Below are 18,254 nucleotides of genomic sequence, written 5' to 3'. Positions count from 1 at the left end.
CTAAGGTGTTTTGTTTAACTTATCATCAAGTACACAACATATTCCTAACACAAATATTTATTTTAGCTAAGTTATTACTTTATTGATTAATACTTCATCGAAGTTCAACTATCCTAATAGCAGAGATTGGCCCGTTGAAGTGGGGACTCATAATTTCCCGGACTCATAATTTCCCTTAAATTATTTTTCTTAAATATTATGCCTCCATCCCTAAAATCGTAGCGCATAATTAACCCTTACTTTGGACATCATGTTATGCTTTTTAACATTATTTTTAAGCCTCAGTAACTTTTTAAACATTAGCTAAAATTCATACAAATCCTATAAGTAGGGGTGTTCATGGGATTACAAACCCGATCAAACCGACCCAATCCATCTATTTTTTCAGTTGATCAAACAGATTAAGAAAAATCCAACTCTCAATTGGTTTTAAAAAAATTAAACCGAATTAATGGATAAGGTATGGATTCTTAATTTTTTTGGCCAACCCAATCCAAACCGATTTAATTTACGAATTTCGTTCACTAATTTAAATATATATTCATATATTATACATTCTACAATATGACATTTATATATATATGGTTAAATTTCATATATATGCGTGTGATTTATGATATATAATACATTACTAAAATGATAATATTAACCAAATTTAAAATTTATAACTATAATCGTAAGTTAATTTATTTCAATTTCCATAATGAACGATGATATATTATATTGAATTTTTTTTGATGAAAAGTTCAATCCTTTTAAAGTAACCCAACCTGATGTATAAAGGGCAGGGGTGGTTACGATTTTATATTTTAGGATTGAAATTTACAATTAAAACTTTGATATTGTGGGACAAAAAATTGCAAAGAACCGCGCCTCCCATAAGTCATTTATTTTTCGCCGATGACAGTCTGCTATTTCTCAAGGCAACTACGAGATCACTATAATTAATCAAAAATATATTCTCCCTATACTCTGATTGCTCAGGACATTGCTCAGGACAGGTATAACAATATTTGGAAGAGTTATAATAGTATAATATGTTGAGACTTAAATAATATTGATGGAGTTTAGATTACCTAAAACCAAATTATAGTATTGAAACAGAGTTCCCCCTTAACCTGTAAGGGACCCTATTACATTAAAAGGTTGATTGATATTTTTTCCTTTTATTTGTAGATGATTAATTATAACTAATCTCTAATTCTATTCTCCCCTAATACCAAAGAATAGGTACGTTCGGTATTCATATCCAACCTGAATATGTAAATGACTAGTGTTATGGAAACATATTTAGGGCTGCCAATGATGGGAGGCTCAAATAAAAAGGTCTTGTTTAGATCTGTAAAGGACAAGATATTGGTACAATTACACTTGTGGAGCTCCAATCTATTCTCACAAGGAGGCAAGGAAATTCTCTTGAAAGCCGTAATCCAATCCATGCCTACATATTTTATGCTTTTTTTAAGATACCAGAAGTACAATGTCAAGAAATAGAGAAATTACTAGCACGCTATTGGTGGGGATCTTCCCAACTTAAACGAAAAATTCATTGGAGAGCATGGAAGAAGATGAGTATACCGAAAAGTGAAGGAGGATTAGGATTTTGACAATTCACGCAACATAATCAACTGTTGTTGGCTAATCAAGCTTGGAGAATACTAATAAAATCAACATCTCAAATTTTGAGGGTTTTGCAAGCTAGATATTTCACAAATTCAGGTTTTTTAGAATCTAAAGAATGCAGTTTCCCATCTTTTACTTGAAGAAGCATTTGTTGGGGTAAAATCTTGTTAATCAAAGGAATAAGAAGGCGCATTAGAAATAGAAAGAGAACCGGTGCTTCTAAAGACCTTTGGTTACCTCGACAACCATCATTTCTACCGATTACTCCACGGTTAAATGATGATATGAAAGTCTATGATTTGGTCCAACAACCAGGCAAGTGGAATAGAGAGCTAATTCAACAATGCTTTTAGAACCTGGATTCACAACTTATCCTAACAATTCCTTTTAGCTCTTTCGATCACGCGGATTCATGGCTCTAACACTATACCAGTGATGGTAATTTCTCTGTTAGAAGTGGGTAAAATCTATCCATTAGTGCTAAAATATATTAACCATCTTCATCATCAGAAGATTTCTCAAATTGGTGGAAAGCGTTTTGGGCAATTTAAATTCCCCGAAAAATTCTAATTTTTGTGTAAAGAGGTTTTCACGAAATCTTACCCACAACAAAATGATTATATTGAAGGAATATATCCACCAACAACAACTGCCCATTATGTGGATTTGGTGAGGATTCAAATGCACATGATGTGTTCTGGTGTCCTTTTGCGCAAGATGTATGGGTGCACTTTCATTTTCCTTTCCTGGTAGAACCAAAAGAAGAAATATCGTTCAGAAGCGTGTTACTCTATGTTACTGATCTAGTAACAGGAGAACTTCTTGAGCATGTGTTAATTACCATGTGGGGTATATGGACCGAAAAAATCAGAGAACTCATGGTCAATTATACATAACTCCTAAACAAATAATACGATGTTAATCCGCGTATCACGAGGAAATAAAGAATGTGAAAGAGTTAGAAACTGGACATTTGTAAGAGAAGATTTGATTCATGAAGTTCAAGAGGAAGTAAATTTAAACGATCTCGCACTTTTATGGATGCATCAATTTCCACACTTACAAATATGGTCGGATTTGGAGCGGTAATGTTTGCAGCAAACAAAAGAATGAGGGAAAATCTCGCAAAGCCTCTAGAAGGTAATCTATCAGTATTACACGCCGAAGCACTAGCTGTACTAGTGGGGCTATGTTGGGCAAAAGATATTGGCTTGTCGATCAAAACTATCTCATCCAATTCACTATCCATAGTACAAGTCTTGAATAACTCAAATGTGTACCATAATGAGTTAGGTATCATCATCTCCGATATTAAAATGGCATTGTCAAGTTTTCAGGGGGCAACTATTCGACATGTCAAGGGTGAATTTAATATTACGGCACATAAGTTGGCTAAGTAGGCCCTGCAGCAAGAGATCGAACGGTCATGGATAGAAGATCTCCCTCAACTCAATGAGATCTATAATTAACAACCTTCTAGATAAATTCAGGTGCATATATAATTATGTTTGTCACATAATTATTGACTTTATTATATTATTTAAAGTTGTTGGTTTGTTAGTTATTAAAGATGATTCTGGTCTTTTACTCTTATAACTGATGATATAGTTGTCGAACTACTGTATCAACCATAATTTTATAAAGGATGTAAGCTCATGACCATGGACATGTATTTTAATACCTTCTGATTTTAGACAAAATTGTAAAATAACCAGACATATTAATATCATGTCTAAATCTCTTAATAACGTTTGTAATTTTCAATTCTTATTGATGGGTTATGTTACTTGATCACCGATACCAACCCTCTTTATTTTTTTACTTAATGTTTTATTTCTAATTGAGAAACATCTTGATTTCTTTGTATCAAGGTCAGTATTTAAGGGCAACGGCCAACAAGAAATTGATGATAGTAAACACAGTATGGATAATGACTTAACATTTTAGGAGGAAAGTATTACTAAAATTTGAGAGGGCGATGAGAAAAGGTAAAAATGCAGGTAATGATATCTAAAATAAACAGATTCCAGACAACTTATTACATAACCAGAATCTTTTATCGTTTTATGCAAGATCTGTTAGATGAACAACTAGTTGGATGAATTATCAGATTGGTTTACAGTTTAAATTCGTAAAGAGTTATTTCACCTATTAGATGAACAATCAATTGTAAGGTTTTGAATGGTAAACTGTCAATATGAGTTCACATGGAGTTTTCTGCGGGGCAATATGCAATAATACCAAGGTAGAACAATATAGTGACGGGCCAGTGGCCACCATATCACCATTGATCCTCTTGACCTAGTGTATGGAAATGAGTGTTTTAGTTTAGGGTGAAGTGGAGAGAAGTAAAATGTAAGTAAAGAAAGAGGTAGTGGTAGTGATATCGTAATAGAATTACTGGTTAAGATTATTTTTCACTGTTCCAATAATTGGCTACAACTGAATTGACAATAAACTGCTAATATATTATTATCATATCGTTCAATTTATTATTATTATTATTATTATTATTATTATTATTATTATTATTATTATTATTATTATACTGATATTTTATTAATGATGTTACATTAATATAAATTTGTTAAACTAGTATCTAACCAAAGGAATAACCTTTGGTTAGATTTTTTTCTTTTCTTTAATCATATTTTTTGCTATTATTAGCTATTTTTCTATATTTTATGTACGTACATTTATGACAAAAGTTAGTGTTAGATTTTAATGTTGTTTTTGCAGGTTTTCACCCCGTTCTACGTTTAGATATGAATGTTTTATTGTTTAAATGTCCGGGAACATTTTACATGCTCGGGGATATTTTACATGTCCGGGGACATTTTACATGTCCGGGGACATTTTACATGCCCTTCGGTTAGATAATAAATTTTCTCGAATGAAAGAATTCCCTTTGTGACGGACATTGTATTTTGGTACAATTATACCACATGAAAGTGCTTTTTGACAAAAAAAGAAGAAAAAAGTTTGATGTTACAATAGAATTATACAGGTTGTTTGTTATGGGAAGCTTTATGCACATATAGTGGGTGTTTGGCAGCAACGTTGAGGCAACTTAAATGGGAAGAAATGCATTTTAAGTTTTTACGAACTGTTTGGGGTAAGAACGTAGACTGGACTTTTTAGCCTTTAAAACGTGATAATTAAGAAGTACCCGGAGTGGTACATTCCTGCTTATTACTGTATCTCCATTTTCCTTGTTCACTTTTTATTCATCAAGCATCGTTATGATGTATCATCATTAATTTATTTGAGTCAACGTTCTAATTAATTAAATCAGTTATTATTTTAGAAAAAATTGGATTATATTTTAATATTTTTCTTAAAATTTTATGTAATATCTCTATTTTATTACTTACTAGTATATATTTTGTGTGATGCGTGATTGTTTCATTATTTTTATAGTTATATATTATAAATAATAATTTTAATATGTTGTTGGTGAAATTCGACCTAATTCCTTATATAATAATTTTAGGTTTATATCTTATGATTCTCATCAATTTGATATAAAATATCTAACAGATCCGAATCGAGTGATTAGAGGATTACCAACAAAAAATGTTTCATTTTTAATATAATAGTTCAAATATATTAGTTATTTATAGATTATTAAATATTCAACATATTATATATTTCAAAACTATTTAATATTAATATAATTAATATTTTATTTTATATCTAATAATTTATTCAAAATATACGGATTAAGAATAATTCATACCTTGTAATTTTCACATACAAAGGTCATCCATTAATCAATTACAAATTATTTATGAACCATATCAAATTATTATATTAATTTTTTTTAATATTTTTTTTAGAAAAATTATAACTTATAAGTTATGTTTTACGAAACACGTTTTCAACTTATAAATAACTTTTACATAAAATTATTCAAACACCTAACTTTCTTATCAGTTATTATTATTTTCATATCACTTATATCACACTTTTCGAGTGTAAGTCATGAGTTATAATTTTTAAGAAATATCGGACGGGCGGTACAGAGGAAAATTTTTCTAGGCCCAAGTTTATGAAATTTTCAGAGTGTAAGTCATAAGTTATAATTTTTAAGAAATACCGGACGGGCGGTACAGAGGAAAATTTTTCTAGGCCCAAGTTTATGAAAGTGGGGAAGCCCAAGTAAAGATCCATTTAAAGAAAAAAGAGGAAGAAGCTTGTAAAACCCTAACGTGGGTGCTCATATATCTGGCTCTCAATTTGACATATCCCATCCAGCCGAAACCAAAGAGGAGGGAGGAAGCCGAGGAGCAAATCAACAATGGGTATGTATGCTTGCATTTTACTACTAATCAATAAATGAATGAATCAATCGTGTTGCTAATAATTAATAATAATGAAAAATTGGAAACAGGAGCATACACATATGTATCAGAGCTATGGAGGAAGAAACAATCAGATGTGATGAGGTTCGTGCAGAGGGTGAGGTGCTGGGAGTATCGTCAGCATCCTTCTATTGTTCGTGTCACTCATCCCACTCGCCCTGACAAGGCTCGTCGTCTTGGTTACAAGGCTAAGCAGGTCCCTTTCCTCTTTTTCCTTCTCTTCTCTTGTTGCCTCGTATACTATTAATTTACTCTATTGCCTCGTAATGTTGTTGTTTAAGGATTTCAACTGCGCAGATTTTGATTTTGTTGTTCCCGATTTCACTTTCTGTAGTTGTGAACAAATCGCTTGCTTCACCTTAAACATTCACTTGCCCCCCCCTCCTCCTCTACTTTTCTTCTTAATGCCTTGTTATACTTAACCTTTACAACAAACTGTTTCAAATGCATAACCACATTTGTGCTAGTGATATCTTAGTCTTTCCATGGATTATTCAGAATTATCTGCCTGGGTTATGTTGGGTGAGCTTAGCATTTGGAGTGAGATAAACAACAATCAAAAAAGTCCCACTCTTTGTCATTTTGCTAACATTTTACTTTGTTACAGGGAAGGCCGTAGAAAATTACCACTAGCATATCATAGATATTGTTATATAGATAACCCTTGCTAGTTAAACGTTTAATTAGTAGGTTTTTATTTTGTTTGTAATTTGTACAAATATCTTTGTGACCTTTAGGATTACTGATACGGATATTTGGCTACTGCAGGGTTATGTGGTGTACCGTGTGCGTGTGAAACGTGGTGGACGTAAGAGACCCGTTTCTAAGGGTATTGTTTATGGAAAGCCAACAAACCAGGGGGTTACTCAGCTGAAATTTCAGCGCAGCAAGAGATCAGTCGCTGAGGAACGTGCTGGTCGCAAACTTGCAGGTCTCAAGGTTCTCAATTCTTACTGGGTTAATGAGGTATGCCAAAAGTTCATTCCTATGCACATGAATCGATTTTAATGCTGGGTTATTTCATGTCCGGGATATATGCATTTCAGTCTCTGCTATTAAAGACATTAGTTGATTGGTCGTTGCTATAAATATCTGCATTTGTTATTCAGGATTCAACTTACAAGTACTTTGAAGTAATTTTGGTTGATGCTGCTCACACAACCATCCGCAATGACCCAAGGATCAACTGGATTTGTAACCCTGTTCACAAGCACAGAGAGCTCCGTGGACTCACCTCTGCTGGCAAGAAATACAGGGGTCTGCGTGGAAAGGGTCACCGGAACCACAAAGCACGACCTTCAAGAAGGGCTACCTGGAAGAGGAACAATACATTGTCTCTTCGTCGTTACCGTTAATGCGTATAGCATGTTGTCCGGAACTAGTGTCATTATCCTGTTGGATTTTAAGTTTATTTCTATTTTAAAGGCTAGGATTTATCATCAAGTATTTAAAACCTTTTCAGGATACTAAATTTTGCGTTTGTTTTAATGTTACATTTTATGATGGGCATGCCAGTCTTCTTCAGTGTGCGGTTGAAAGTTGAAGAAACCCCCTTGGGGATGATTATTTTTTTAAGTGCGAGCAAAGTGTGTCCTTGTGTTGTTTTATTCGAGCATGACTTCTGCTTATATTTACTTGAGTATTGTATTATTGCTTGGATCCGTCTTTAACCTTGGGCTTATTGAACTTTTTTCTTTTATCCAAGATTTTAAGGGGCCTGAATTAGGAATTGGTTTAAAATCTAATATCATTTGTTTGGTCAAGAGGGAAGCAAATATGTTTGATTAAAATATTTAGGAGTCATTAAATCTAAATATGATGTGATTATAATATTTTAAATTTTCTAATCTAATGTATATTAAAATTTAGTTAAAGGTAATTTAAGAATTATAATCTTATAAATCATCATAATTCATGTTTATTTTGCTGGATTAACGGATAAGATCAAACATTGGTTGAAATGAACCCACCTTTGGGTCATTTTTGCTCCGGATAACAATTAAGGATAACTAATTTATCAATATTAATCCTATGAATTTGAACTATCATATATTTGTTTTGAAGGATTAAATTGAGGATTGGACTATAATTTTTTAAGATTTTATCTCTTTTTATTGGTGAGATAGTCATTAGAATTGGAGTATAATTCTTTAAATTATATAATCTATGTTTGTTTCACATGATGAAATAATAAAGAGAGAATTATAATCTTTTAAAAGTTACTAGCATAATAGCCTTTGCGAAAATACCTGTTGACTGTTATTTTAGATGTGAGATGTTAAAAAAAATAAATTGTTTTGCAATAAAATTTCTACTTTATTCATCATGCAAGCTAAATGTAAAAAAAAAGGATGAAACCGAAAAATTTAAAGATGCAATTAACCATGACATACAATTACATTTATATATCTTTTACGAAAAGGAAAACAAATTGTAAAATGCAAAGTTCTAAAGTATGAATGTAGAATACATAATATCTTTTTATATTAAAAAAAAACATCTTTGTGGACGATTCAAGATCTTTCTGTTTTTTCAACTTCGTACCGGAATTATTATTGTCGTAAACTTTTGTAAGTGCTAAGCACTACAGGACACATGTGACAGTGTATTTCTTAAAGTGTTGGATAACGAAATTTATTTATGATTTTAATTTGGAATGCACAGGATTTCGGAATGATAGATATAACATCGAATATTTTTTTTATAATATTTCCAATGTGTTAAATATTAAACTAGTCACTGAAATGAGGCTCATATATCATTTTGTTCGCCGATTTCAACAATTTATCATTTGTAGTTACTTAAGGTGGTCTAATTATCTGTTTTTTCATCTTTCAATTTTAAAAATAGGTGTAAATTTATTTAAAAGTTTAAAAATAAGAAAAAAAATACGGCCATTAAAATTATATACAAAGTTTTGTTCTTAGATTTTATCATAAAAAGACAAAAAAGTTATTTTGTTTTTTTAAAAAAACTTCCATACGAGTTTTGTAAGAAAATAAAATGTATAATACTTAATAATATATTTGAATTGTAGTAAAAATATCACTTGAAACAACTTATACCCAATGATTGTTTAAACTTTTTAGCGATGAAATATTATGTAGTGTTTTAGTTTTTTTTCAGTGTTTGATGGTTCTGGATATGATAGATATTTTGGGTAGATGTAATCTTTGAGTTAAAGATTTGTCGATACTAATTGTAGTTTGTGTAGGTGCAATATTTATGGGTGTGCGGTAATTGAAACTTGTTGTATTTGGAATCAACAATGTCTCCGTCCAACTTCATTGATATCGTATTAAAGTGTCCGTACAGGATTGTTATATTCCTGGCGATGACATATAGTTTGTTAGATATATTTGAGATGCCATGTCTAATATGATTTGTGTTTTGTTTTCAGAATTTAACAACATGACAAATCAGGACTTACTGAAATCAGGACTTACTGGAAGTCAGAACTTAATATCAGAACTTAAGGTCATATTAGAACTTAAGTGCAGGAAGACTTTCAGTTAAGGAATGAAGCTGATTTACAGGAGAAGATCGAGACTAAAACAAAAGAAGATAAGCATGAAAAGAGTTAGAAGACTGAAAGACTTGTAGAAGATATCTGATTGATATATTTTAGGAAACAAAATTGTATTCCATATCAATTAGAAGTTATCTTGTAACTGTGTACTATATAAACACAGACTTAGGGTTTACACTATATGTGTTATCATTATCGAAAAGATTATACATTGTAACCTAGCAGCTCTTAGTAATATTTGTTCATCATTGAGAGAGAACAACAGTTCATATTGTAATAAAGTTTATTGAATATACCTGATCTTTGTTATATACTTGTGTTAAATCGATTTGATTGTATAAACACTGTATTCAACCCCCTTCTACAGTGTTGTGTGACATAATAATTGGTATCAGAGCTTTTCTGTTAACACACATACATTAAAGATCCAAACAATCATGTCTGAAGAAGCACAAACCCCAACTAAGCCCACCAAAACTCAAGAAACTCAAAACACCCAAACCCACAATCGATATGAGACTATTAGGGTTCCCATACTGAGACCTTCTGAGTATCCCATATGGAAAGTGAAGATGGCTATGTTTCTGGAAGCTACAGATCCAGAATACCTTGATAGGATTAATGAAGGACCATATAAGCCTACCAAGCTCTCTGTTGCAGTTGCTGATCAACCAGCAAAGTCCATACCAAAGGAGAAAGGTGATTACACAGCTGAAAACATCTCATCTATTGCCAATGATGCAAGGATAAGGCATTTGCTGCATAGTGCCATTGATAATGTCCTGTCAAACAGGGTAATTAATTGCAAGACTGTAAAGGAGATATGGGATGCTTTGGAGACAAGATGCCAGGGAACTGATGCAATAAAAAAAAAACAGGAGCACTATACTCACTCAAGAGTATGAGCACTTTAACTCAAAAGATGATGAATCATTAACTGATTTATATGACAGGTTTGCCAAACTCTTGAATGATCTGTCACTGGTGGACAAGGAATATGATCTTGAAGATTCAAATCTAAAATTCCTTTTAGCTCTTCCCGAAAATTGGGATTTGAAGTCTACTACCATTAGAGACAATTATGACCTTACTGAAACTACTCTTGATGAAATTTATGGTATGCTCAGGACTCATGAACTTGAGATGGATCAAATGAGCAAGATGCATGGAAGAAAGTCAAGGACAGTTGCTCTTAAAGCTGAGGAGGAATCTCCTAAAGTGGTTGCCTCAAAAAGGGGCAAAGGAAATGCTCTCATCATAAAGTCTGATTAAGAGTCATCATATTCTGATGATGATGATTCAGAAACTGAAAGTTTATCTGAAATAGATATTGATGCAGAGATGATGCAACTGTGTGCTCTTATGGTGAAAGGCATCACAAAGATAGCCTACAGGAAATTCAGAACGGGCAATAAGTTTTCCAGGAAAAGTGAAAGTTCTGATAAGAAAGGGTTCAGAAAGTCTGAAGGCAAAGGAGGAAAGTCTGACAGAGGAGAAAACTCAAATGTCAAATGCTACAATTGTGGTGAAAGAGGCCACATATCTCCTGGCTGCAAGAAAGGAAAAAGTGACAAAGACAAGGCACTTGTCACAAAGAAGAAAAGCTGGACAGACACTTCAGATTCTGAACATGAGATGAACTATGCCTTGATGGCAAATGCTGACAGCACGGGCGCGCTGGCTCACTGGTCAAAACTTTGACTTCTCTTTTTCCTTCTTGATTTGAGCTGGTCTTCCGCTAGCTTTATTCCATCACCTTCCTGACACCAAATTAGAACCAAAACAGTGCTAATTCACCTGATTAACTGGAGAATGCCTGAAAATGCAAAAATACTAGAAAATACATTAAAACACCAATAACTTGAGTACAAATACACCAATTCAAAGCTTTACGGAGCGTAGTAAAGTGTCATAAATTCCACTCAACAATAACTTAACAAAACACTCTAAGTAGATAAGTTAAATGATTTTGTAACCATCATTTAATAATGTAGCTTGAATTAAACAATTTGTAGCACATTTCTGTATCCAACAAACAACTTAGAAGCTTAGAAGTTGTAGTGAATTATGAGTCATGTTGACTACAAGAAAGATATACAAAATAGGTTGGCTAATTATAAATAAAAGATGTCTTGTAATTTTGTATAAGTAAAAGAGTGTCAACTGTTAAAGAATTCATCATCAACAGATAAACTTAAAGCTTCAACAGATGACTCAAGACACTTTCAACAGATAATCCATCAGAGATTCAACGGATAACTCAAGTGAAGTATCAACGGATAATGCTGAAGTCTCAACGGATAACATATTCAAATAACTGTTGAAAGCGAATTGACAGTCACATGGGTTCATTGTATATAAAAGAAATGTGGCAGCCTATTTGCAGGATTTAGAGAAGAAAGAAACATTTCCATTTCCATACTTAACTGAAGATATTCAAAGATGCTGGATAGAGAAATGAAGCAACACGTGAATAAACCTAGATTCTTGTTTTTACTGTTTGTCTTATTCATATGTAACTTGGTAGTATATAAACCAAGTGTAGCAAGTGTTTATAACCAATAAAAAAATGAGTGAACAATAGAAGTTGAATAGAGATATAGATAAAATTACATCTGTAAAAATTCTCTATGTTCATCTTTGTAAAAAACTTGTAAGCAGCTGCTTGCATTCTTGCATCACAGAATTTTCGAATCTATATATATCTCTGGTGAAAATTTCAATCCACCAGAAAGTTTTTAAACCGTCTTGTTTAATTACTTTGTGTTTGAATACTTGAATTCTTTTAATCCGCACTACTACATATACATTCACACACACAGATATATATATATATATATATATATATATATATATATATTCAAAAGAGATTTTAAATATCCAAAAGAAACCATAATTTCATTCAACCCCCATTCTGTAATTCTTTTTTTAGATTGTTAGGGAATAATAATTGGTATTAGAGCAAGGTATTGACACACTAAGAGTTTAAAGATCAAAACAAACTAAGAACATGAGTAGAAAGGATGTTGGAGTAAAGATCCCACTTCTGGATAAAGACAACTATCATCACTGGAAAGTGAAGATGCACCATCCTTAACTCTCTCAAGATAAAAGATATGTTGACTTCATAGAGAAAGGTCCTCATGTTCCTCGTAGAGCTGTAACAAATGTTGAAAGAGCTGTTGAAAATGAGCAAACAGTCCCAAAGCCAAAGTCAGAATGGACCGATGAAGATATTGAGCAAGTTCATAAAGAAAAAAAGGCCATGAATATTCTGTTCAATGGTCTTGATGGAGATATGTTTGACAATGTTATGAACTGCAATACTGCCAAGAAAATTTGGGACCAAATCCAAGTACTATGCGAGGGAACTGAGTGTTACGACCGATATTTCTAAATCTTATATGTATATAATTGTGTGTTTATAATTGAGATTTAAATTGTGTGGAATTATAAATGTGGGGTGATCTATATGTTGAGTGCCTATAAATTAAGTGTTTAATGTATTAGTTTATATAAAAATTTTTGAAAGGAAAATCTTATTATTTAGTATTTTTAAATGATAATCAAAAGTATTTCATTCTATATGAAAAATCGATTTTTAAAAATCTTTTAACAATAAATTTTCAAATCTTATATCATTAAATTTCTAAAAGCATAAGCTATTTTATAATACATATTTTATGATTTATGGAAGTGCATTTATATTTATAGAAATTGTTTTATATGGATTAGTTAATTTTTAATTTGCAATTTACTTAGTTGCCCATACATGCATTTTGCTCCCAACACAAGATAAGGGCAAACTTGGAAATTCCAACCCCACTAACTACTACTTCACTAGCCAAATTAATTCTTTATCCTTGCATGCAAATTGACACAAGCTTGCTAGAGGGTTACTTTTGTCAATTTTCAATTCCACTCACATTTTAATCAAATTAAAACCAAAAACCAAAGACAAGTTTTTATAATTCTCACCACCACATCACAATCACTCTCCCTCCCCTCCTCCCTTTTTCCTCTCTCGGCCCTCTCTCGGCCGAAGCCCCCACCCCCATTCTTCTTCATTTTTTTTATTCAAACATCCACCCTCAATTAAGTAATCTCACTTCCCATATATTGATCATTTATAATCCAAAGAGTTACGATGAAAAATCTATGTTTTAATCTTGCATGGTAGTGTTTTGTTAAACTCAAACTGAACACCCTTGATTCTTATGAATCTAAGGCTTTCACCATGAGATATATTATCATGGGGTTGAGAATGGATAGACATGAGTGTTTCACACTTGTGCAAATGTTGTTTTCACCCTAATCCATTCGACCATGACTTCTTAGGAGTAGAATGGACGGTGTTCTTGTTGCTTCGTTGGATTTTTGTGTGTTTATGTGATAATAGCTTGGATTTGAAAATAAAAACTTGATAAAACTCTTTGCATGCTAAGTGATCATATTAGTTATGGTTAATGCTAGGCTTGCATGATACATGCATGTATAGGTTCAACTCAAGATTTCTGAAAGTTCTTGATTATTTGGATTGATTTTTGTTAATAAACTCTAATTTCAGTTGAGTTAAGATATTAACTATGATTTGTTCTCCTTGCTATGTGATTTTAATTCCTATATATGGAGTATTTAAGTTGTTATTTTTGAAATTGTGATGACTTGTAATTAGTATATTATTTTGACTCTTGTTTTGCTATATTGTACTTTAGGTAAGGATGATCTCCACTAATCCAATATTGTGTGTGGGAGTGTTAGTTCAGTAGGTTACCTTGGTTGAGGTTTAGTTGGGTTTTGGTTGATATTTGGTTTGGTTTGTCAAGTGGGAAATCATGGTGGAAAGGATACATTAAATTCTGCAGATTTTCAGTTTGGTAACATGAGGTTTAGGGTGAGATTTGACCTTGTCATTGTAATGCACTTTGAGGCCCAAGTCACCAGAAGATCGTACTAGGGGTATACTTCAGATTTTAGATGTTTGTTAGAGGTTTTTAGGTTGTTTGGCTAGGTGCACGAGTGAAAACACTAAATCTGTCCAGCAGGGGACAGTTTTACTGCAACCTAGAAATGAGGAGTTTTGACCATGTCATGGGTAGGCCCTCACTAGGCCCTGGTTGGCCCTAGTTAGGAGGAGTGTCAGAGGTGTTTTTCCAGCCATAGTTCATAGGAATTGAGTTAGAATCATGTGTCACAAGTTAGTGCTAGACATGACACTTTTCTGTCTAGAAAATAGGGGAACCATGGACTTTAAGCTTAGGCCTAGAGAGGCCCAAGCTAGGCCTTTGAGTCACACCAAGTTTGGGAGTTACCTTATGATCAGAAGAGTCTAGTGTAGAAGTTTGGAAGGTAAACTTGAGGTATAAGGGTGTCAATTGTACTAAAAAACCCATTGATGTCATCCTGAAATCACTATAATGAGCACATTCACTTAGCATTTAGTTTTAGAGCACTTATGAGTGAGACCTAGGTTGACCATCATAGTTTTAAGATAGTTTAAGGTCAGTAGAGTGTAGGGCCTAGGTCAGGGTCAGTAGGAACTTGATGGTTTAAAAAAGGCACCTCGAGTTATGAGGTCAATATTAGGAGTTTTGACTAGTTTAGCATAACTAAGTGACTTGAGTAAGCGGAGTGAGATCATCCAAGCTTAGTGATGCAATATAGTGTGTTGATGTATTATTATGTCCTTAAATGTGTTTTGTGAGCATATGTGGCTATGTGAACTATTATGCTTATAAGGTAATTGTAAGCATGAATGTGTATATAGGCCTACGTGCCAATGTGCTTAATTTCGGTTTTTAATTAGGTTGAGTTGGAGAGAATATATTATAATGAGGTTATTATTATTTTGTGTAGGCTCTCAAGACGAGGGTAAAATTTCCATTAAAGTTGAGTAAATCTCCCAGTTGCTCCCACCTTCCAGTCAAGTCAAGCCTTTCTCAAGGCAAGTGTTTCAACCTACCTTTTTTTTATTTACACTGCAAATGTGTGTTAACCCAGCTTTATATATGATGCGAGTATTATAATTCACCTTGATATACATGTATACATGGTCCAAGTGGTTTCAAATATGTCTTTCATATTATATGCAAGTCCCATGAACCCTCAAGTATCTATTGCAAGTAGTTTAACTTTACTTGGAGATTGCTATGCAAGTAATTCAAAAGTCATACCATGCTAGTATACCAAAGTAATTGTGATGCTGAATCCTGTATAAGTTATATTTAGTAACCTTATCTTGACACCTAAAAGTCAGTGATTCCTCAAAGTTGTTCATATATGCTTGATAACTCTATTCTTATCCTTAAACCATGAGACCCTCTTATACTTTGAACTGATGCTCACCTTCTTTATATTTTAAATACCTATGTCTAATCTGGAACCACTACATTGAACCTGGTTTGACTTAGTTCCTTTATACTATTCAATAACCCTGTCAAACCTCATTACCAAATCCCTTGTGAATAGAAACTTTGGAATTCCATTTGATAAGGTATCAGTCTAGTTGATCACGGACTTAAAATTTATAGAACCTATTCCATGTGCTTCTAAATTGATCTAGAACCCTTGATAAAGATGTTCGCTGTTTAAGAAATTAACCGTCACTTGGCATCAGTTTTTATAATGAAAAGTTAAAAGTGGATTTTTCAGTCCCAAAGGGGGATGAATGTTTTCTTTAAATAGTGGACCTGGACTGAGACGTAAGTCCTTTCCGCTTTTAAATTTTAGGCTTAAAGGTTGCCTAGGGATCCCATTAATGTTCTAAAACCCAGCGAGGTTCGGGATTACTTCGCGGCTGATCACCGGCTGTAATCCGTAGCGTCATAAAATGGTTTTGATAAAGAAATGGTTTTTAATTGTTTTGTTACAAATTAAAGATGCCATCTCCCTGAAAGTTTATCTCTTGTTACTATATTGTTGAATCTTTCATTTCCATTGTTATTATTATTGTTTATGTATATTATAGCACTTGTTGAGCATTTGGCTCACTACTTGCTTTCACCCTGATATTTCAGCTAGCAGATATGGTTAGATTCAAGCAGACATCACGTAAGACTTGTGATGCCGATTCGTATGTTTGAGCTCAGGTATATTAGTGATCATTTTGTGTGAGGACTCGATATTGAAATCAGGTTGTAATAGTTAATAGTATTGGGCTGTTCTAAACCCTAAACTGTAAGATCTTGGATTCGGTGTATTTATTTCCTTTTGTTAACTATTGTGATTATTCATATAGTGTCTTTTGTTAAAATTGGGGTGTGACAGGTTTGGTATCAGAGCTACGGTTTAGAGTCCCTGGAAAACCCAAATAGGCTATAGGATATATAGATTATAGAATATTATGCGAGAGTGTGAGTATAGGTTAGGCGAATCCATTGTTAATAATTCTCTTATATATATATGCATGGTTTGGAAGCAAAGGGCGCATTCCTCATCATCCTCTGAACCGTCTGACACAATTGCTTTCTCCGTGTATGCTGAGTTGAGGCGTGAGTTCGACAGGCTTCAGGGCAAGTATGATCGACTGTTAGAGCGATTGAAGAACGTGTATCCGGACAACCAAAATTATGGAGGAAAGCCTAAGGAGTAGATGATTGCGAGACTTGAGACCTTCAGTACGTTAACACTAAGCTGGATGAGATGCCATCGCACCGAGACCGTACCAGCCAGTATACTATCCAGATGATTGTGGACGAGCTCCAGTGTATTGTGAAGATGCTTCGTAAGGAGAAGACTACCGGACCCCGTTCTGATGGAGTGGAGCCTTAGTTCTTTCCATTATCCACTTTTCATGTTGTGTTGTTGGACTTTGTAAAATTTCCTATTGTTTTCCTTTAAATTAAGCATGTTATCCCTAGATTCAGACTCTATTTTGATCTTGATGTACCTTGACCTTAATTTCGATAATTATGCACTATCGTTCTATTTGCTTTCAATTATTCTTACGCTTTATATGCATCACCCTTATTGTTTAATTTGAAACCCGATCGTATATGTGAATATAATGACTTGTGACACCTAAACCTTGAATTATCTGTATTGTTCATACCTGTTTTGATATAAATTTTATTTCAGGATCATGCCACCTAAAAAGAAGAACCCGACAACAACTTTTACCACATATCCTAATATTCTTCAATTGCTGGAAACCTTACAACAGCATAAAAATGCTATAGCTCAAAAACAAAGAACTCTTCAAGAACAATTTGAAAACCAAGATAACCGTGAACCACACCAACCACCTGATCCACCAGTACCACCTCGACAAGTTGTCACTTTCAAAGCTTTTCAGAATGTGAATCCATCTGCATTTCATGATACCACTGATCCAGTAATAGCTAACACATGGTTTAAGGAAATGGAAAGAGCTTTTGAATTGGTTCAGCTAGGAGAAGATCAGAAGACGCCATATGCTACTTACTTTTTGAAAGGTGAAGTCATCTATTGGTGGGATTCAGTGAAAGCTATGGAGGCAAATCAGCTGGTTTCTTGGGAAAGGTTTAAGAAGTTATTTCTAGAAAAGTATTACCGTAAGTACATGCAAAATCAGATGGAGCTTAAATTTCTTGAATTGAAGCAAGGAAGTATGTCAGTATTGGAGTACGACAAGAAGTTTACGGAGCTGTCAAGGTTTGTGATGAAGTATGTGAATTCTGAGGAGGAAAAAGCAAAGAGATTCCAACAAGGATTAGAGCCTTGGATCAGAGATAGAGTGGCTATGTTTGAGCTTGATACTT

General features: G+C 33.3%; 1 protein-coding gene across 1 annotated transcript; it reads left to right on the top strand.

Moving 5' to 3' along the window:
- Positions 1 to 5,772: 5,772 nt before the first annotated feature.
- Positions 5,773 to 7,642, top strand: LOC141713244 (large ribosomal subunit protein eL15). The gene is made up of 4 exons (XM_074516571.1): positions 5,773 to 5,927; positions 6,017 to 6,183; positions 6,756 to 6,953; positions 7,097 to 7,642. Exons 1-4 carry the CDS (start codon positions 5,924 to 5,926, stop codon positions 7,340 to 7,342), a joined length of 615 nt encoding a protein of 204 aa, XP_074372672.1. The 5' UTR covers positions 5,773 to 5,923; the 3' UTR covers positions 7,343 to 7,642.
- Positions 7,643 to 18,254: the final 10,612 nt, after the last annotated feature.

The sequence above is a fragment of the Apium graveolens genome, chromosome 3 (assembly GCF_009905375.1).
Source record: "Apium graveolens cultivar Ventura chromosome 3, ASM990537v1, whole genome shotgun sequence".
NCBI lineage: Eukaryota > Viridiplantae > Streptophyta > Magnoliopsida > Apiales > Apiaceae > Apium > Apium graveolens.
This window is presented reverse-complemented; position numbering and strand designations above follow the sequence as displayed.

Coding starts and splice junctions, on each gene's coding strand:
- LOC141713244 (XM_074516571.1), top strand. Junction 6,184..6,755: donor TTGGTTACAAGGCTAAGCAG/GTCCCTTTCCTC, acceptor TGGCTACTGCAG/GGTTATGTGGTGTACCGTGT. Junction 6,954..7,096: donor ATTCTTACTGGGTTAATGAG/GTATGCCAAAAG, acceptor TTTGTTATTCAG/GATTCAACTTACAAGTACTT.